Source organism: Bactrocera dorsalis, chromosome 4, assembly GCF_023373825.1.
Source record: "Bactrocera dorsalis isolate Fly_Bdor chromosome 4, ASM2337382v1, whole genome shotgun sequence".
Lineage (NCBI taxonomy): Eukaryota > Metazoa > Arthropoda > Insecta > Diptera > Tephritidae > Bactrocera > Bactrocera dorsalis.
In genome coordinates this window covers 59,506,845-59,528,756 of record NC_064306.1, presented here as the reverse complement: position 1 = coordinate 59,528,756, position 21,912 = coordinate 59,506,845, and the positions used below count along the sequence as shown (strand labels likewise).

Sequence of the window (21,912 nt, the reverse complement as noted above, 5' to 3'; positions counted from 1 at the left end):
ATTGTTATAAGACGTGTACTTGTAATAAATAACAATAAAAAAAACCTAAACAAGCAATTCAAATTTTTTTCCAAAGTACTATCAGAGTACGAGTATTCGGGCAACAAAAATATAAACCAACCAATTATTTTCAAAAAATACATTTATGTCTTTGATTTTGTTGCACTTTTTCCCTGACACATGCCGCAATTACCTTTTGCCCGCGATATGGTGACGGCGGCCGTTTCGGCAGCGTTAACGAGTAGGATTTCTGCAGGAATGTGTGTTGTATGCCTTCGTGCTTCGCCGACACTTTATATGTGTGACGCCAGCCAAAAATGCCAGTCAGTTTGTTGGCCAAAGCGGGGCATTTCGGTGGTACGTCGAACATTGTGGGTATTTTTTTTTTACGTTGTATTCACAGTTATGTGGAGATTTTTTTTTTACAATTTTGCTGGTTTTCGTTTTGTTTTTGTCGCAGAGAATTTGGTGTTTTAATCTTTGGTTAGTGTTTTAGCTTAGTTTTTTATTAATTTATACACACACTTGCACTCACATTGTCACACACTTTAACTGTGTGTTGTTTTCTGAATCTGTGCGCACATATTTACAAATTTTCACTTGAAATCACGGCATTTTTCTCGATTTTTTTGTGCACTAAAGGGAGGTGAAATATATTTCAAATAATTTTCTTTTATTATTCAGTAAAATTTGTAATAAATTTCAGTACTTTTATTTATTATTCAGCTGCTGGCTTGAGTTTTAACGAAATTCTATTTATTTCTTTATTTATTATCATGAAGTTGCTTCTAAAATCACTTTTCCGTTTAGACTGAACTATTGTTGCTGAACCAAAAAAAAATTTGTGCGCAAACGCGTTCATAAGCATTTCATATCTTATCAATTGCAGTAACTAACACCTTGCCTACACCGCCTGCCTGCCGCCTGCTGGTCTGTTATAGCCCCTAGATCGGCCTCGCCAGCAACAATGGCAATAAACAAAATGACGCAATTAATTACTGCCGACGACTATTATGTGTGCGAGAAGTGGGCGCTCGAGTGGCTTCCTACCTTGCGATTCACCAATGAGTTAGTAATTTTGTTTACACCAAGCGTTCTTCTTATCAAATTCAGGCAAATAAATATTTGTGTTTATGTCAAATATATATAGTACGTAATATATATTAGAGCGGGTCGATTTTTTTTTCTATAAAATCATGAGCGCGGGAAATATTCTACGAATCATTTTGAACAAATTTAATTAAGAGTATAAAACAGGTTTCGATGCAGCGAATTTTTATTCTTGAGAGACTATTTGTTTAAAACCGGCTTCAAGTCAGCGTTTTTAAGGTGAAGTTTAAAAACCGGAACAATGGCTTATATGGAAGATATGTGACGTAGTTATCGGATCTGAACGATTCCGACAAACGATCAATAGAATATTAAAAAGCATCTATGAAGCATAAATTTCATTCCTATAGCTTAAAAAAATTACAAAACAAAGCTTTATGATCTCTAAATAGATTTCGCTTTAAAAATCGAAGCCCTGAAACCGGTTTAAGACTCGTAGTCTGTTAGACAAAGTTATTCAGAATGATCCGTAGAACATTTCCCATATACGTGATTTTTTCGCTTTTTTTGCCTTCCTGTACATCGACCCGCTCTAATGTACTTAAAAGGGTTTATTTGTTCAAAAAAATATTTTTTCTTTTTTTTAAGCTTGTTGACATTATTGACAATTACCATATTTTTATACATTTCGTTGTTACGAGAAAAGAAGCACGATATTTTTATGAAAAAAAATTGTTAATACTGTTTTTGGTTAATTGTGGAAAAATGTAAAATGTTTAAAATAAAAAAAAAAATATAAAAAAAATAAAAAAAAATATAAAAAAAAATAAAACAAAAATAAAAAAAAATATAAAAAAAATAAAACAAAAATAAAAAAAATATATAAAAAAATTTAAAAAAAAATAAATAAAAAGAAAAATTATAAAAATTATTAAAAAAAAAATTATTAAAAAAAAAAATATTGAAAAAAAAATTAAAAAAAAAAATAAATAAAAAGAAAAATTATAAAAAAATATAAAATAAATTATTTATTCAAAAACAGAAATTAAAAAAAAAATAATAAAAAAAATTAAAATTGAAAAAAATTAATTGAGAGTAAGTAAGAACAATTAAAAAAATTAAAACACAAAAAAAATTAAAAATCATAAAAAAATTAAAAATAAAAAAATCAAAAAAATTAAAAAGATAAAAAAAGATATATATAATAAAAAAATTAAATAAGGAAAAAAATCTTTATCTATTTCCAGACATGATTAATGCAATTGCAATCGGTCATGTGCAACCAATGACTTAATTTTTCACCAAAAATGTAAAAACAAAAACAAGACAAAAAACAGAGATTAATACTGCATTTCGCCCACATTTGATTAGGCAGGTATTTATAATTTCCTTTTATCAAATTGCTTTTCAAGTTCGTTTTTAATCGAACACTTTTTTTAAGTTCTTTCTTTTTTCCTGATAAGCCACACAAAAGTAAATAGCACGGAAACAAATGAATCATATATAACGGTTTTTTATTGCAAGCACAAATCGGGAGTGGCAACCTTCAAAGGTAACGTAAATTAAACAAAGCAAAATAAACAAAATAGAAAGTAAAAATACAATGAAAAGGGAATAATATAAGAAGAGTATGAATGTTAATCATATCACACGTGTGTAGGTATAATACATAGATAAATATGTGTTACCATAGATAAGAACAACAGTAAATAAATAATACTAAAAATTAGCTAATATTTTTATCTTAGGCTTATACAGCCACGAATAAAAAATTAAAAAAAAAAAAAGTTTGATGAAAAATCCATTCAGCTCTTCTAAATTATAATAGTAATCTGCAGCTGCTGTTTTCCAGAAAAAATAATTTTTTTAGTAAGGAGTTCCATGGGGTTACGGGTTTCAAAAAATCGAATTTTTTTATGGTTTTACAATTTTATAATATTGTCCTACAGTTTCAAATTGATCCGAGTAATAGTTTCGGAGATACAGCCTTGAGAACTTGTGCGCTCCAGGCAAGCTAGGCTGAGCGCGCCGTCTTTACCGTTTTCTTTCTCGAAAGTGTGTCTTGAAGTCAGTTGGCAAAATTTCTCGAGAACTACCGAACTGATCTTCATGCAATTTTATACAAGTCTTTGAGATACAGTTCTTAAAGAATTAATGAAAACAAAAAAAAAATATTTTTTGAAGTCATCATCCGTAAAAGTCGACTCAACAAAGTATCTAAAGATAAGATAGCAAGAATTCAAGTGAATCAAAAACAATATAAGGAGTTTGAATATTTAGTATGCACTCCAAGAAAGGTGGATCCAAAAGTAAACTACCCGCTTTCGAATATAAAATCTCCTCAAATTTGACTGCTAGCTGATAATTGAAATGTTTCAGAAGTGCTTTGTGGGGTCTATTTTATAACACAAGTAATGAAAAGGCGAAAAGCATTCAATGAAGGCCATGAACTCATCGAGAACTAATCTCATGGGAATTGTCAATGCAACTCTATTAATGGTGTTATCATCGAAAAAGTTAAAAAAAGTTAAAGAAACGTCACTGTATCGACCTGAAGTCATAGCATCTTAATATCACTTATGGATCGATACAACATACTCAGGTTAATATTTAGGACATGAAGCGTGCTAATGCTCGGCTAAAAATATTTTCATATATTCATAATAAAGAGTCAATCGAAGAAAAACTGCTGTAAAAGTTAAGAATATTTATGTTTAAGCTATGATTAATTGCATAGTGACTGCAACAAGTGGAGCGAAAAGGTCAAAGAGGCGGATGGGCGCGCGATTGCGCGAACGGCAGTGCGAAAAAAGGTTGGCAAATGCACACACATACATACGCATGAATAAAGTTAGAATAAAGCAACGCCTTTTTGTTGCAAACGCTAAAATTAGCAACTTGGCTAATGGAGTACTGCATTACTTATCAAGCTGTAATTAAATTATTTTTGCTTTTACGATTCACTGCCTACAAAGTTGGCTTTATTTATTTGCCTTTCGTTTATTTATTTATTAATTTTGCCTTGCTGGCGTCTATTGACCTGGTTTTAGAGGATGTTTACTGGAAGTTTTCAGACACACACATATACATATGTACATACATATGCATATATATGTATATACATATTGTATATTTTATAGAAGGTACACCATATAAAACTGCAAAAGCACTGTAATGTCTAATTAAAACGGCGAGCGTACAAGTGCGTTAATAAATTATGCAAAAATTTGCCATAATTATTATGCGATTTTTCCACACAACACATTGAATTTCGTATGCAGCGTTTGTTGTAGATTAATTACGAAGCTCTTGAATGGGCCTGCCAGGCGCCAGCAACAGCTGAGCGCGCTTCTTTTCGCTCGCTTAACTATCTGCACAGCATAAGCGAGTCAGCTGCTTGATGTTGGCGCTGAAATTGCGCTTAATCTCAGAACTGTGGAGAGAATCTTAATAAGCGCAGCAGGCAATCAGCCAGGTAATCACTATCATCAAAGGAAAAGCGCAGACGGACAGGGCTTGTGGAAGGCGCCTCCTGACCTCTAAGCACCGTTTGCAGTTAGCAAACTTATGTATATACATATATGTATGTACGTAGGCTGTAAGTAGTTATGTCTACATGCAGTTTTCGCAATTTAGCGCATTTTCTTTGGAAAGTTACTTGTCATGCAAATGGTCGACAACACAATTTTAATGATCTCAACTTTGCTTGGAATTCAAATCTTGGCTTTAGATTGCTCTCGCAATCTTATAATAACCGAAATTATATCTACTTTTCGAAGAGTAAGCGTTTAAACGTGCATACAAGCAAGCGGCTTAGTGAGAAGCGATGTTATCGGTTTACCTAAGACTGTATACATAGTGAAACCTGGAACCAATCAGGTCCGAAATAAAATTGTATAAAAATTTTGGATAAAATTTTTGAAAATCCTTGAAAAAAAACTAAAAAAAAAAATTAAGAAATAAAAAAAAAAAATTAAAAAATAAATAAAAAAATTAGAAATAAAAATTAAACAAAAATTCAGAATCAGTTCAAAGAAAAATTAAAAAAAAAATGTTAAAAAAATAAAAATAAAATTAAAAAAAAAAAATTTTAATTATTCTTTAAAAAATGTTAATTATATAGATTCAAAATTGAGAGAATCACGCAGAAAAGATCACAAAGAACTCTAAGCATGTATACAACATAAGTATATCAAATATCCATAGAACAAATAACAATTTTTAAGCAACTTTCATAACAGTTCCACTACGTTTTCAATCTAAGCAACATCAACACTCCTTTACCTTGACTTATCTCTAACTCTGTTGTTCTCAGCGGTACTCCATTCTTCAAGCTTTTTACGTGTTATTTCTTTCAAATTAAACCCAAGTCATTTTCTAAATTTGATGGCAATTTTCAAAGCAATCTTAGAAATATTAGCATTGCAGCAGTCAAGCAAAGGCAACAAGGCGACGAACTGACATCGTTGAGGGAGAATTGTTTGCATAATAAAATCAAGGCTTGGTCGAGAGAAACGAGCTGACTGGCTGAGTGCAGATTATTAGTATGGATTGGTATTTTGATGGTTGTCAGTGGAAATAATGCATAGTATTTAAATGGGTGAGAATGGAAGGGTGTGTAAAGACATAAATATGGTTAGAAGCTGATAGAGAGGAAATACATAAAAAATGCAATTAAAGAACTAAAATATAATAGAGCACGGTAAAAAAAAACTAAAAGAAAAAATAAAATTAAAAAAAATTTAAAAAATTAAAAAAAATAATAATAAAATTGAAATTTAAAAAATTAATAAAAATGAAATAAAAAAATAAAAAAAAATATATAAAAAAATTAAAAAAAAATATATATAAAAAAATTAAAAATAAAAAAGAAAATTTAGAAAAAAATTAATATAAATATGAAAAAAATTAAAAATAAAATTAAGAAAAAAATTAATAAAAATTAAAAAAAAAAATAAATGAAAGAAGTTATAAGTTAAAAAAATTAATAAAAAATTTTAACTTTTTGTATTATTTAAATAATAATTTTTTTTTTATTGTTTTTATTAATTTTTTTTTTAATTAAAAACCAAAAAAAATAAAAATAATACATATTTTTTTAATTTTGTAAATATGGCATACCTGTACTTCCTCAATTTATTTTGAAAAACTATTCAAAAAAAGTTTATCTTTTCATTTCTAGCATACCTCACCACAAACACTTCCTTGTGCAACACACTATTATAGTTGTGGCAACAATGCATGCCAACACATTTCGGTGGACAGACACTGCAACTGCTGCGCGCACGGTTCATGCCAAGTAAGACAAGTCAACCAGCCAGAAGCAGCAGCAGCAATGGCAGCAAATTAAGGTTGCACGTTAGGAATGCGATTGTTGCTACACCAAGACCAGCGGTAGCAATCAACAACAAAAGCGGCAACAACACAAATATATGTATTTATGTGCAACAACAAAAATGCAACAATAGATAGTTAACGCAAGTTTACTTATTTTCCACCTTTGTTGTTGTAGCAACGAATTCCCTCGCATGTTGTCGGCAAACTAATTTACTTGTTGCATGCAATTCCAGGTTGCTAGCTTCTGACATTTTTTTGTGTGCAGTTATTTGCTGTCCCAAGCAATTTTCATACACATTCGTTGATGTCTGTGGCATATTTATGTGGAATTCATGCAAAAATAGAATACTTGAAAATGAAGGAATGGAAATCAGTGCTAAACGATGGTGGCACTCAGAGAAATATATGAAAAATTAAATAGAGGAAGTAGAGAGTGTAACCAATTCGAAATATTTTTAAGGGGGAGGACAATATTTGATTTTGATTTTTCAAATTGAAATTAAAATAAAAATTATTAAAATTAAAAAGAAAAAATAAATAAATAATTATTTTATAATAATTATTAAAAAAATTGAAATTAATATTAAACTTAAAAAAATATATATTTTATTAATATAATTAATATTGAAAAAAACTTAAAATTAAAAAAAAATCAATTTAATTTTTAATTAATTAATTTAAACTTTAATTTAATTAACGATTATGTTAAATATTTTTAATTGAATTAACTAATTATAATTGGATTTAATTTGAGAAAAAATAATTTATTGTTATTTTTAATTTTATAAAATTGAAAAGTAAATTAAAAAATTAAGAAAAATCAATAAAATTAAAAAAATAAAAAAATATTAAAATTTCTTTTTATTCAAATTCAAAACTAATTAGAAAAAAAACTTTAATTTCAATATTTTTAATTAAATTAAGTAATTATAATTGAATTTGATGTAAGAAAAATATTTTTTTTTTATAAAAAGTTAAGTGGTTTCTTAACATGTGTTGGAATTGAAAAAACATTCAATAAATTGAAAAAATAATTTAATTAAATAAATTAATATAATTAAAAAAAAAAATTATTAAAATTTCAATACAAAATTTGTTTTTATTTACTTTAATTTGAGAAACGCTCTAAATTTTTTAATAAATATTTAATTAATTCGATTTTTAATCAAAAGGAATTTTGTAAAAATTAAAAATTGTTTCTAGTAATTTAATAATTAATTTTAATAAAAATTTGTTAATTTAAGAAAAATAATATTTTTTTATAAAAGTTAAGTGGTTACTTAACATGTTTTGGAATTGGAAAAAAAATGTAATTAATTAAAATTAAAAAAAAATTAATTAATATAAAAAGTGTATAAATTAAAAAAATAAGAATTAAAATTTCAATACAAAATTTATTTTTATTAAAATTGTAAATTACCTAATTTAAAAAAATTATTAATTTTAAAAGTAATTTAATAATTAATTTTAATTAAAATTTTTTATTAATTATTTATTAATTGTTTTTTCTAATTTATTTTAAATGTTACATTTTTTAACATTCGTTTTTAGGTATTAGGTAGAATATTTAAAAAAAGCCTAGTATTATTATTAACTTCTAGTGAATAATTGTTTTTTTTTGTATTTATTTTGTGTGAAAAAATTAATAAACATGTTGAAGGTAGTAAAAATAATATTAATTTAAAAAATTTTAAAATATATAAATAACCACAAAAACAACAAAACCTCAATAAATTATGTCCATACTAATATGGGATTTCTTAACAACTGTTGAATTTGCGAAAAAAAAAAATTAAATAAAAAAAATTAAAAAAAAAATTGTAATTGTTGGTATAACGGATATAGTTATATGGAAACACAAATCAATTAAATTATGAACACAATATCTTGCTTTAGATTTTTTTCCTCCACTTGAAAGCATCCAGATCAACTGGTTATATACATAACTAAGTGATCAGTACGCAATATGAAAACAAGTCTATATGTATATATTATATAGCACAAATATGAAATGATATCTGCAAAGCGCACGAGAATCTGCACACTCGCGTCCGACAAAACAAGACGAGTAATTGGGGAAACCTGTTGAAATATAGCGCTGCGGCTGCACCTGTATTTCGAGCAGTGCAGTTGCAGTCGGCACACTCACATACAGACATAAGTATGTATAGACTGAGATGACCATTTGAAAAACATATGACAACGAAAGCAAGCAAAATTATTAATAATACAAATATTATTACTGAGTACTTTCAATTCTTGTAACAGGTCTGCAAGAATTTTAAAATGCAGAGCAATGCAAGAAAACAGTTACAATTAATCATAAAATCAACTTTTTAATTAACACAGTGATCTTGAGCGGTTTGAGTTTTTATTTTGCAAGAGTTGCCAGCTGACTTAGAAGAATAAATTTTACCTCAATAAAGGGAAAAAAATGAAATGAGCTGCATGTGAAAAATGTATCGAAGATAATTTAAAAAAATATGTGAAACGGAGTTGCCAAATTTAAAAAATTACTATTAAGACAACCATTTTACAATAAATACGGCAACTGTTAAACAAACAGATGTTATATGAGAGAATATGCTTATGTATATTTCATTAAAACCAAAAGCAAGATTTTTGCAACTGCTTTGGGTCGCATCGAATCTAACCTGTGAATGGTGTGTTTACATAATTGTGTTTTAATTTTCAGCAAAATGAAACTTTAAACGTAAAATTGCAACATCTGACGAATATATAGACTTATGTGAATACGTATATGTATAAATAGTAGACATACATATGTATGTATGTATGTATTTATGTATACAATATATAATATAACATAACACCGCGCAGATGACTCATATATCAGTTACACAAACAAAGCAGTCTCACATTTATTTCAAAGTAAATAAATATATACATATCTTGTACATATGTATACATATAGTAAATATTATTTGCTTTTGCACTAAACAAATAAAATAAAAGCCAATATCAGTTTACAACAGGAAAGTCGGTGCTAACAGTTAACCGTAAACAGTTGTCAGCTCTCATTACATGTGAAATCGAGAGAAGTTTACTCAAGGCGTTGGGTTGAAATTAATGTTATTAATATAAAAAAATTAATTAAATAAACAAAAAAATTGTCAGCAGTTTCATTAAAGAATTACATGATAGTAAATAATAATAATTAAAATAAGTTTCAATTAAAAATAATTAAACTAAGTATTGATATTGAACGGTCAGTATGTATGGCAGCTATATGATATAGTGACCCGATCCGAACGATTTCTTAGTAGATTATACCATGGCCCTGGACAATAATATATGCCAAATTTCGTTAAGATATCTCGTCAAATAAAAAGGTTTTCCATATAAGGGTATGATTTTGATCGATGAGTTTGTATGGCAGCTATATGCTATAGTGATCCGATCGAAAAGATTTGTTGGGATTTGTTGGGAGATTGTAGCGTTGCTTTGAAGAATAATTTATGCCAAATTTCGTGAAAATATCTTGTCAAATAAAAAAGTTTTTCATAGAAGAATTTGATTTTGAACGGTCAGTTTGTATGGCAGCTATATGCTATAGTAATCCAATTCGAACTATTTCTTAGTAGATTATTCCTTGGCCCTGAACAATAATCCATGCTGAATTTCGCCAAGATAACTCGTCAAATAAAAAAGTTTCCCATAGAAGTACTTGATCCTTATCGATCAGTATTGTATGACAGCTATATGCTATAGTGACCCGAGCCGAACGATTTCTTCGTAGATTATACTATGGCCTTGAATGATAATCCATACCAAATTTCGTGAAGATATCTCATCCAATACAAAAGTTTTCTATACATGCACTTGATTTTGAACGGTCAGTTTGTATGGCAGCTATATGTTATAGTAATCCGATCTGAATGATTTATTGGGAGATTATAGCGTTGCCTTGGAGAATAATTTATGCCAAATTTCGTGAAGACATCCTATCAGATCAAAAAAGTTGTTCATATAAGAATTTAATTTCGAACGGTCAATTTGTATAGCAGCTATATGCTATAGTGATCTGATCCGAGCAATTTTTTCGTATGTATATTATACCATATTCCTAAACAACAATCCAAACCAATTTTCGTGAAGATATCTTATCAAATATAAAAGATCCTAGCTCAAAACCTGTGAGCTTAGTTAGCGCATATACAAATAGATGGGCATGACTAAATCGACACAGCACGTCGCGCTAATCATTTATACATATATACCAAAGTACTTTATAAGGTCTCCAACATCTTCTTCGGATTCTTGAAATTTCCAGGAAAACCTTACCTACCCCGCCCAGGGTATAAAAATCGCTAGCGTCTCAAAACTCCCAGCTCACAGCGCATGCGTGCACGCGCCTAATAAGGAAAAAGTATAGCTTTTCTATATTAAAATGTTAAAAGGTGGGAAGTGCCTACTTTTTCTTAATATGCATACCAAATATACTTAGTATATACATACATATATTAGTCTGAGCTTTCTCACTTGTGTAGAAAAAGTTTCAGTTAAATGGTGTGTGCGCACGCGTCGTCGCGCATCTACATATAAATTGCTATAATTAAGCGTGCCTTTGAGAAGTATGCGAGCAATGCCAGCGCTAAGCTTGAAAATTGTGGCGTTCAAGCCCACGCACTCACAAAGGCCGATCTATCGACATATGCCCGTATGACTGCATGCGCCTGCCATGGCCTCAGCCAACGTTGCCGCATATTTATACTGCAGCTTGCAACATATGCATAAAGCTGCGTGTTGAACGTACAAAGAAAAAAATTTAGTGTGGAAAGAAGGAAATATTTTTGCTGACAACGCCAATAGCTCTGTGCCACATTGGGTCGCACCCACTTTTCACCAGCTTCTCAAATTTAAAATAATTTTCTACCCACGAATATTATGGCTGGGAGTGCTCTTATTATTTTCAAATTGCATATTGTGGGTAGTTCGTGTTGTTGTTGTTTGTTTTTGCAATTTTTGCGAAAATGCTGTGTGCGAGCCGTTTAACACCCTTGTGAGTTTTTGCGTGCAGTAAAATTTATGTGTCTGGCAAGGGAATTGTGAGAAGTTCCTTTACAAAAAAATTAGTTTTCACAATTAAAATAAAATAGCTCGATTTCACTGAATCACTGAAAATCAAATTTGTGTATTAAAAATGGTATTATATACTTTCAAGCTCAAATATTCTAAGCAATCATCGCTATCACATTTGCAATCTATTCTTCTTCTTCTTCCATTCGAAAAGCTTTAGCGAATGACTGCACAAAGCGACCGCCAAGTCCGTTATATCATTACTGTCACATCAATTACAAATCAAGCATATCTAAGTACATCGTCTGTATGTGGCTGAGAAACCACGAAGGTCACGACTTCAAATGAAAATGTTGCAAAAACAAGCAAAACGGAAAGGTACGAGGCAAAATCGAGTTAACAGTTGCTTGAATGAAGACAACAAAGCTAATTGCGATTGGCAACTTTTCATTTGCAATTTGCACGATTTACATACAGACAGCTGCGCAGTTTAGGTTAAAAGAAGTGCAGTAATTGTATGGCTGGCTACGGCTGATAATTCAATTAGCCAGACGTCGCTCAAACAAGCGCAGCGAATGTGTTTGCGAGGCTTGAAAATTGCAAAAATGCTTTTCCACTTAAATGAGATGCTAAAATTAAATGCCAATCAATTGCTAAATAAACAAATTAATTTCATGCGATGCATGCAAATAAAGAACAGTTGTTAGACTTATTAGCTGTGAAGCTGGGTGCAAGAGAGGTGAGTGGGAATTTGTAGAGGAATTTTTTAAGTTTGAGTACAAAAAAGATTTAAAAAATATATAAATAAAAATATATATAAATAAAAAGAAATATAAATAAAAAAATATAAAATAAAATAATAAATAAAAAATTATAAAAAATATAAAAAAAGACAAAATAAATAAAAAAAAAAATAAATAAAAAAATAAATAAAAAATTTAATTAAAACCGAAAAATTAAAAAAATTTAAAAATTGAAAAAAATGTATTTATTCAAAGTACAAAAATTTCAAATTAGAAGAATTAACAAAAAATACATTAATAAAAAAAATTAAGAAAAAAATTAATTTAATAAAAATAACTTTTAAATTACTTTAAAAAAACATTTCAAAAAATTAAAAATTAAAAAAAAAATATTATTTATATAAAAAAAATAATAATTAAGAAAAATTAATAAAAAATACATTAATTTAAAAAATTAAAAAAATAATTAATTAAATAAAAATTAGTTTTAAATTAATTAAATTTGGAAAAAAACTAAATTAAAAATATTTATTTCAAAATAACAAAAAATATTGAAAAAAAAACTATGCACTAAAGAGAATGTTTACTATATACTACTGTGGGCAAAAAATAGTAAGATTTTTTAATTTACATTTCCCTCGAAACGCTCAGAATGTGGGAAAAGGTTTTCGATGATTATTGTTTGTCGCGAGCAAGTCTTTTTGATTGGTACAAATTATTCAAAGAGGGTCGAGAACACGTCAATAAACCGATGACTAACAGTTAGAGATCTTACTGACATCGTTGGAATATCAGAAGGATTAGTGAAAAACGTTTTGAAAGATCATTCGGACCTAAGAAAATTGAAAGCACGATTGGTTTCAAAATCACTCAATTTTTTCGAGAAACAGCGTCGCGTTAACGGCTGTGAAACAACGCTTTCCGAATACCAGAATGTCATGGAAAGGTTTTATTACTGGCGAAGAGTCTTGGATCTATGCTTAGGAACCGGAAAAAGACGAAAAGTGGCCGAATAAAGGTAAGCCGAAGCCGTCAAATGCTACCAAACCTTAGAGCATAATTTTCTTTGCTTTCACTAAAAATAGTAAAATTTAAGAAAAATCTGTTAATTAGTTTGTAAGCTTATAGAGAGCTAGTGTGTATAGCATATGCAAACCAGCTGATGTCTCTCAACAGACAAGAGATGGTATGAAATCGTTCGAATAAGAAGCACACTTTTACAAAGAGTGAGAAAAAGTCGAGAGAGAAGAGGGATTACAGGTTTGAGTATAATTAAGCGACACGTGGCAAGTAATTACTTCAAAAAAGGGCCGAATAATTAAAAAAAAAATACTTAAAAATTACAAAAACAAAAAATGCATTATTACACCATTTTCATCACATTTTTTGTAATAATTTTTTAATGATGATTACGCAACCATTGTTGTACTTGTTTGAAGAAATGTTAAAGAGTACCAAATTGCCGACAAACTCCAACAATATTTTATTTTTAGATACATTTTATTTTTATTTTATTTTATTTTTTTTTTTTTTTGATGCTCATGAATTATAGTACACAAAGTACGCATTGAATGAATGTAAAAACCGGAAGCGCCACTATTTAAGACAGGCACAAAGGCCTGCAGACATACAATGCACAGCTGCAAATGCAGAAATCAACGAATCTAAAAAATATTACAAAAACAAAAACTAATGCCAGCAGCAGGCGCTTGGAGCAAGCAATTAATGACGACATAGAGAAATGCAATTTCGAAAAAGCGTAAAAAATCAAAACGGAAAATCATTAAAAATCACAAAAACGGCAAAAGCGAGAAAAAAGTACGTAAAGCCTGCCGCTGGAGGCCTTTAAAAATTCCATGCGAGAAATGTCGCGTGAAAGTTGCACAAAGGAAAAAAGCAACATATCAACTTGAATGTAAGTAGTCGGCGAAGAAGAGCGCGGTGATGACAAATAGCTTTATATTAAAGCGAAAAAGTTAAAATAAAACCGAGATTATGCAACACTTGCAGGCGCATGAAAGTACCAGCAGCAACGGAATGCTTGAAGTATGAAAATCGAAAAAAAAATACAAAAAGTACAGAAAAATTTGAGACAAAATGAAATAGTTTACAACAGCTGAGTAAAAAAGAGCTGAAAATGCCGCCGAATTACGAAAGCGGTGACAAAAGTAAGGCGCGTCAAGCGTAAACGCTGAAAAGCGCATCAATCAACTCGCCTACGCATGTGGGTATATGACATATGGATCTAGGTGTGATATCCAATAAGCAACGAAAACATATTCTCACAACACTTGGGAAATTTATTGTTCCAAAATGGTTGTCCATTTTCTTCTAAATCAAATAAAAATATATTGTCTGCAAGATGGTCTTCAATATCTTTCCTCAATATCTCTTCAAACTTTCAGAAATTTATTTTCAAGTCGATCTCCGGTTTCTTGTACATATTTGAAGAATTTATTGCTTCCAAGAAGGTCTTCAACATTTCTAATATCTCTTTAACCTTTCGGAACTTTGTTCTCAAGTCGGTCTTCAATTCCTGCTAAATCCTTCTTTTCTCCATATTATTTCAACGTTTTAGAAATTTGTTCTCAAGTCGATCCCCAATTTCTGGTAAATATTTGAAAAATTAATTGCTTCCAAAATGGTCTTCAATATCTTTCTCTAATATCTCTTCTACCTCTGATAAATTTATTGTTGCAACAAGTCCATTTTTGATTGCGGTTGAGAACGTTTTTATTCTCGACTAGAAATACTGTTGATTTTTTGGGTTGGAGATCATTTACTCACAACTTTGGCTGCAATTTGACACAAGCTTAAATGCTTACTGGGTTATATGAGAAATGTAGCGCAGCTAGGTGACTAGTTGTCGCAAGCATGTCAAAGCTGCGAGTGCAAGCGATATGCTTTTATGTGAGTCAAACTTTTACAGCACCGCTCATTGTTCAAAGTTATCAAATATTTACCATTTTCCTAATTGTTTTCAGTTTTTCTTTTCACTTGTAGTTTTTATATATATTTAACTTTGGTGGCGATAAGCAAACGCTAGGAACATGTCTCCTCGAGGCCCATAAAATTTGAAGTGTATAGCTTTGCCTTTGGCGGCACGCGGCAACTGCCGTCGGTTCCACTGGCAACCAGCACTTTCCTCAAATATTAAATGACTTTTTTGCATGCGAGTTGCCAGAAGTTGTAAAGTTAATTATTTTATGAGTGCTTGGAAAAACAGTGAAGTTTTTGTTGTTTTAAAGCGAAAACTTTCTATTTTTGGTTATCGAGGAATGGAAATTGTTTAGCGATAAAGTGCACAATGTTTATATTTACATATGTACATAAAAGTGGGAATATACGTATGTATGTATGTATGTATATATTTATCTTTGGATATTGTTTAAAGTGCAGCCAATGAACATTTGTCTAAAAGATTATAATGTGATTGGTAGCACTGTAGATATACAACTACAACATCTATTGACAAAATTCAAAAAGACTTTTTCGACTACCCAATATATATTAAATAGAATTGAAAAATGAGTTTTAGTAAAAGCTTTTACTTTTTCAAAATAATTCTTCATAATATTTCAATAAATAAAGTTTTCCTTAAGATTTCTGAAAGCAAAAAAAAAACATAAAAAGTAAAATGGTTAATTTTAAAAAATAAAAAATTGGAATTTTTGGGGAAAAGAGCTTTTTCTATTACATATACATATGTAGTAATTTTATTTATGAAAATCCGATTGAACCGATTTTTTAAATTTTTTTTTGTTTTTGAAATTTATTTTTTGTTGTTGTGAAATCAGTCTAATATCATATGGTGGTGGTAACAATCGTTCCCACGACGCGCTTCACCCATATCGGCTTTGCATAACTGGGATATACCCAAATTTTTACCCAAACGAGGACTGTCATAGGACGTATTACTCCAAATAATTTTTAGTTACTTTTTTGCTCCTACAACAACAACAATAAGTATACTTTTTGGTGATATTTTTTTTCAAAATTTTCGCAACTGTTTCTAACAGCCCATAGCTAATCTTTTTAACATAGATTTTTAGTATACAATTATATCAAAACAGCAAAAAAATTAAAATAAAAAAAATATTTGAAAAAAATAATAAAAACAAAAATATTAAAATAAAAAATGTTAAACAAAAAAATCTTTAAATATAAAAAAATTTTAAAATAAAAGATTCAAAATATTTAAAAAAAAAAAAAATATTAAAAAAAAAATATATTACAAAAAATTTAAAAAAATTTTTAAAAAAAAATATTTAAAATAAAAAAATATTTAAAAAAAAAAATATTTAAAAAAAAAAAATATTTAAAAAAAAAATATTCAAAAAAAAATGTTTAACAAAAAAATATTTAAAATAAAAAAGAATATTAAAAATAAAATAAAAAAAAAAATTTAAATGAACAAAAATTTTTTTTTAAATGTTTAACAAAAAAATATTAAAATAAAAAAAATTTAACTAACAAACAATATTTTTTTTTTAATTACATATTAGAAATTGAAAATTCTAATTCTACAAAAATTATATAAAAAATACAGTAAATTCATCTGGCGACCGTCAACTGATATATACTGAAATAGACTCGAATTTTTATTCGAACAGGGACTGTTAACTCGGCAGTATTCCTATAAGTTATTTTGAGAATATTTTTTGCTGCTACAACAACAACAAAAGGATACTGTTTGTTGATATTTTTTTTATAATTTCGAAAATGTTTATATCAGCTTCACAGCTAAAATTTTTAAATAGTTTTTGGTATAAAATTATATAATATAATGTAAAAAAATTAAAGTAACCAAACAAAATATGTTTAATAAAAAATATTTAAAATAAAAAAAATATTAGAAAAAAAACTTTTAAAGTCTAAAAATTAAAAATTTTTTAAATTTGTTATTTATTTTAAAATATTCTTTTCTTTTAATTTTTTTTATATTTTTTTTAAATTTTTTTTAAGTTTTTTTTAATATTTTTCTTTTTTAATTAACAAATTATTTAATTATTAGACACTAAAAACTCCAGTTCTGCTACAAAAATTTTAAACAAAAAACATAACAGTAAACTCATCAAACCACTGTCAATTGAAATAAAGTGACGTTCCAACCTACGTGAGCACAGCTGAAGCGAAAAAACAAACTCAAACAAACCTGAGCTGCGCAAAGCTAGAGCAATGACCGATGTTGTTGGCTATTTAAGAGCTGGTCAGCGACAACAACAAACATAAATAATGCTATTTTGCTAACGACAAAACGTAATGAGCTTATGTTTTGTATGTGCGCACAAAAAAAAATTAATAATAAAATAAAATAAATATGTATAAAATAAATAAAAAGCGTACAATAATACGTATACGCCATGGTGCCGCAGTTACAAACTTCATTCATAATTACTTACTATGAATAATATTATATGACGTAACTAAAATAATAAAAAATAAGCATAAACATTTTTTGCATATGCAATTGAAGTGGTAAAACTGTGTAATTGAGCCGGTTTGAAAATTTAAGAGTGGAGGAAAAAATTAAAAAAAGAAAATAAAAATAAAAACAATTATTTTATGCGAATTATGGAGCACTCTTTGTGAGAGGGGCAAAAAAATTAAAAAAAAAATTATAATTTAAAGAAAAAACAAAAAAAAAATACTTTTTGAGATTTATGGTAGCACTCCCAGAGGCTAATGCTAAGCCAATTACACGGTAATGGAAACTCATTTTTTTAATTTTTTTAAATATAATTTTAAAAGAAATATTGAAACTGAACTACAAGAATTAAAAATTAAAAAAAATATAAAATTAAAAAAAAAAAATATAAAATTAAAAAAAATATATAAAATTAAAAAAAAAAAATAAAAATTAAAAAAAATATATATAAAAGTACAAAAAAATTAAAAATTAAATTTAAAAAAAATTAGCAAAAAATTTAAACGCAAAATTATGCAAATAAAACTAAACTGAAACTCCTCACTCACTTCAAATGTAGCAATTAAAGCAAAACTAACAAACATCACTCCAAGTTGCTGACCTGTGATGACGCGTTGAGTTGTCAGTGACAGTTTGAAGACAAGTGTAGCACTAGTGTTGCCTGACTAAGTGCACTTAAGCCATTTATATTTGTATATTGCTTATTACGGTGCTTTTTCAGTTTTTTGTTGTTGCTTTTCTATTTACTCTCACAAGCGTTAAGTAACAAACATTCAAGTTGCGGATAATTAACTAATTTCTGTAACGAGCATTACAAGTGTCTCGTCACTTTGAAAATGTTAAGCAAACACTAAAGCATTTTGGTGTGAGTGTATGCGTGTGTTTGTTAGTGAAAAGTGAATGCAACGATAAATCGTCGTCATTTACAACAATAACAGTATGACTTACAATACAACAAGCGTGCAGGTAAATGTCTGTAAGTACAAATTGTGGCACACGTGCAGGCGACGGTGCGACGCTTAGCGACAAATAAATTGAAAAAATGCCAGCTAATGAAAAATCTTATTTATTTTACACGGCGCAATGTTTACAAACAAAGCGTAAATGGAAATTTTCTACAAAGCGCATTTACTTTTACTTTTCTAAGCAATTTTGTGGCATGATTAATGACCACAAAGTACTATCAGCTAGTATTAGTAGTAGTAAATATACTATATATTTTCAGGGGTATAAATGCACGTGTATGTGTGTGTGTGAACTTGTCATAAAATCACAATTTGTCCAGCTTACTTGCAACATGGCGAGACAGAGAGAAATAGCGGAGCAATAAATAAAGCTAATTACTTTGAGTAAGAAATATGAATTAGAGGCATTAATATTTTATTAAATAACATTTTTGAAAAAATATATTTGAGTTTGAAATATAGAAAGCAACAGAAATAACAAAATGTAAAAAAAATATTTACATATGTATATATTACACTGCAGTATTCAGTATCAAATTGTTTTTTTAATTATTGGGATATTTAAAATAGTGCATATGGCTCTTTCCATGGCAAGTTTTCATTCAATTTTTTATCAATCAATCAAAATATTGGGGATGTATATTTGTATATGAGTCAATTCATCCAAACATTTATATTCAAAAAATTTTCTTTGTGCGAAACTTTTTTTGTTCTTCGAGGCAAAATATTGGACACGTATTTTTTTTATTTAGACTCAATAACATAATTTTGGAGTTATGAATTTTTAAAATATCAATGCTTCAACGTATCTGTAACGTTTGCGTAGATGAAGAAAAGTACAACCAAAACTCTAAAAACTAACACTCGAGATGCTAAATAGTTGCCTTTATGCGGGTTTTACTGTATGTAAAATCTTATCAGCGCAAACTAAAAACGCCGCAATACATATTTTTCAATTGAAAGTAAATACAAAAAATATTTTAAATGGAGCATTTGCTCAGTAGTGACTCAGATATTACCCACAACACCAGCGTCATCATAAATTTTTACGGGTGTATTTTTATCTACATATTGTATTTGTAAACACAATTTATTGCATCACGTCATCGAACTGGAGTGGTAATTAAAATTAATAAATACAAAAAAAAAATAAAAAAAAAAAATTTAAATTAAATTCACAAGAACACATGTTTGCATGTTCATTGACTTGGAGGGTATTAAAAACATGCATAACATACGGTAATACATATACATATATAGTATATACATATGTACATACATATGTAATATTTTTCCGAAAATATTTGATAATTTTCCCTCTCACAACTGCAAGCTCAACTCTTTCGCTTGCCTTCAAGCAGCCATAAAAGTCGAGTCGGCGAGTGAGTTGTCTGCAGGCAACGATTAAATGACTCCATGATTTTATTAGCAGTCAAGTTGAAATTGCTCTGTTTTCATTTTTATTTCTACTTCAATTTCAATTTCAACTTCATTTGCTTTTATCTATGATTTTTGCTTCGCCGCAGCCACACAAACAGTAGGCAGAAGCCTGACAGCCAGGTAGCCAGCCGGGCAGCTGAGGTAGTCAATGTACAAAGCTTGCGCTTATGAACTTGTACGCTGGCACGTCAATATCACATTTATTTATTTTTGTTGCTGACGTTGTGCTGCTGTGGGTCATTAAAGTTCACTATCACTTTCACTAATAAAAATTCGAGCGCCAAGTCAAATGTACACAAGCAGATAAAGTGAAGATATAAATGCATGTGTTTGTGTGTAAATGTATATATATATATACTCGTACATACATATGTACGTTTATAATCATGTTATGCACCGCATGTCAGCTCGCTTTTAGTTTTGTTTCGAGTTCAGCAACATACAAGCGTGCGCATGCGCATGCGCAGCCGGCGTCAACTCCAATCACACACGCACAGCTCACACTAGGCTAAAGCATAGCTCGCACTAGTTGATATTGATGCTGCGGCATTAAATTGCCTGTAATGTTGACTGCCTTAAAACAAGATTAAAAACCACAAATGGCGGATATTCGCACAAGTCAATGCGCAGCGGCAAAGGTAGTGTGCAGAGGCAAAAAAAGAAGAAAGCACGCAGATTGTTGGGAGATTTTTTTAATGAAGTGTATTGACATCGTTAAATTGAGCTGCAAGCATTGATATGAGATAACAACGGATGTGTGTGTGTGGAGAGTGCGTGTGAAAGTCAACCGGCGTGGAAAATTACAGGGTGAGTAATACAAAAATGTCGCATTTCACTTATTTATTTTCTAATTTTTTTAATATTCATTTTCAAACTTTTTATAAGAAAAATTAAAAATAAATTAAAAAAAAAAATATTAAAAATAATTAAAAAAAGAAAAAAATTAAAACAGAAATAATTAAAAAAGAAAATAAACTAAAAATTAAAAAAAAAAATTAAAATTAAAAAAAAATTAAAATTAAAAAAAAATTAAAATTAAAAAAATTAAAAAATAAAAAAATTCATAATTAAAAAAAATCCCCAAGAAAAAATTAGCAAATTTGAAAAAAATAATTAATTAATTAAAAAAAAATTTAAATAAAAAAAATGCAAAAAATAATAGAAAAAACAAAAATTTAAATTAAAAAAAAATTAAAAAAATAAATAGAAAATCCAAGCTCAAAATATAATTTAAAAAATTCAAAAAGAAAACATTAGAAAATTCCAAAAATAATAAAAAAATTTTAAAAAATTGTAAATAGAAAAAAATGTAAAAAAAAAACAAAAAATTAATAAAAAATCACAACCAAAAAATAATTCAAAAAGAAAAATTTAGCAAATTTCAATAACAAGAAAAAATACCTACAAAAAATTAAAAAATAATAAAAATATTTAAAAAAATGAAAAAAGAAAAAATGCAAAAAAAAACAGAAAATAAAAGAAAAAAATTCCATAAATGCAAAAAAATATATAAAAAATACAAAACCAAAAAATATTGCAAAAAAAAAAAGAATTTAACAAATTCCAAAAACCAAAAAAAAATTACCTACAAATAAAAAAAATCATAAAACCACACATTCTCAGAACGAAAAAAAATTGCAGCAATTGAACCCACAAACCACTCCTACCTTACTTTCTCGCTTCCAACTGCGACAAAAGAAAGAAAAACACATCCTCTATGCACAAATAACTGAAATCAACTACCATTGAGTCTAAGCGCGGTTCACCAAACGATTTGCGGCACACATGAAATAGCCTTGCGATTGGTCAATAACACAAAAATATTATGAAAATATTTATGCAAATATATAAGTATGTATGTATGGTAAATATAAATTGCTGATTATGAACTTTAGTCGAGGCTGACGGA

At 28.4% G+C, this 21,912-nt stretch overlaps 1 protein-coding gene across 14 annotated transcripts in view; it reads right to left on the bottom strand.

Annotated features, from left to right (window-relative positions):
- The window catches only part of LOC105222503 (partitioning defective 3 homolog), a 155,628-nt gene that overhangs the window by 17,822 nt on the left and 115,894 nt on the right, over nucleotides 1-21,912 (bottom strand). For 6 of the 14 annotated variants that reach the window (XM_049456348.1, XM_049456349.1, XM_049456342.1 and 3 more), the window contains exon 1: nucleotides 194-636. The exons of 6 other annotated variants lie outside the window; for them this stretch is intronic. In XM_049456348.1, the coding sequence (XP_049312305.1) occupies nucleotides 194-370 (177 nt within the window). In that variant the 5' untranslated portion in view covers nucleotides 371-636. Of the gene's footprint in view, nucleotides 1-193; nucleotides 723-21,670; nucleotides 21,790-21,912 lie in introns of those variants that run through there. 2 more of the 14 variants (XM_049456344.1, XM_049456335.1) reach the window with 2 other exon arrangements.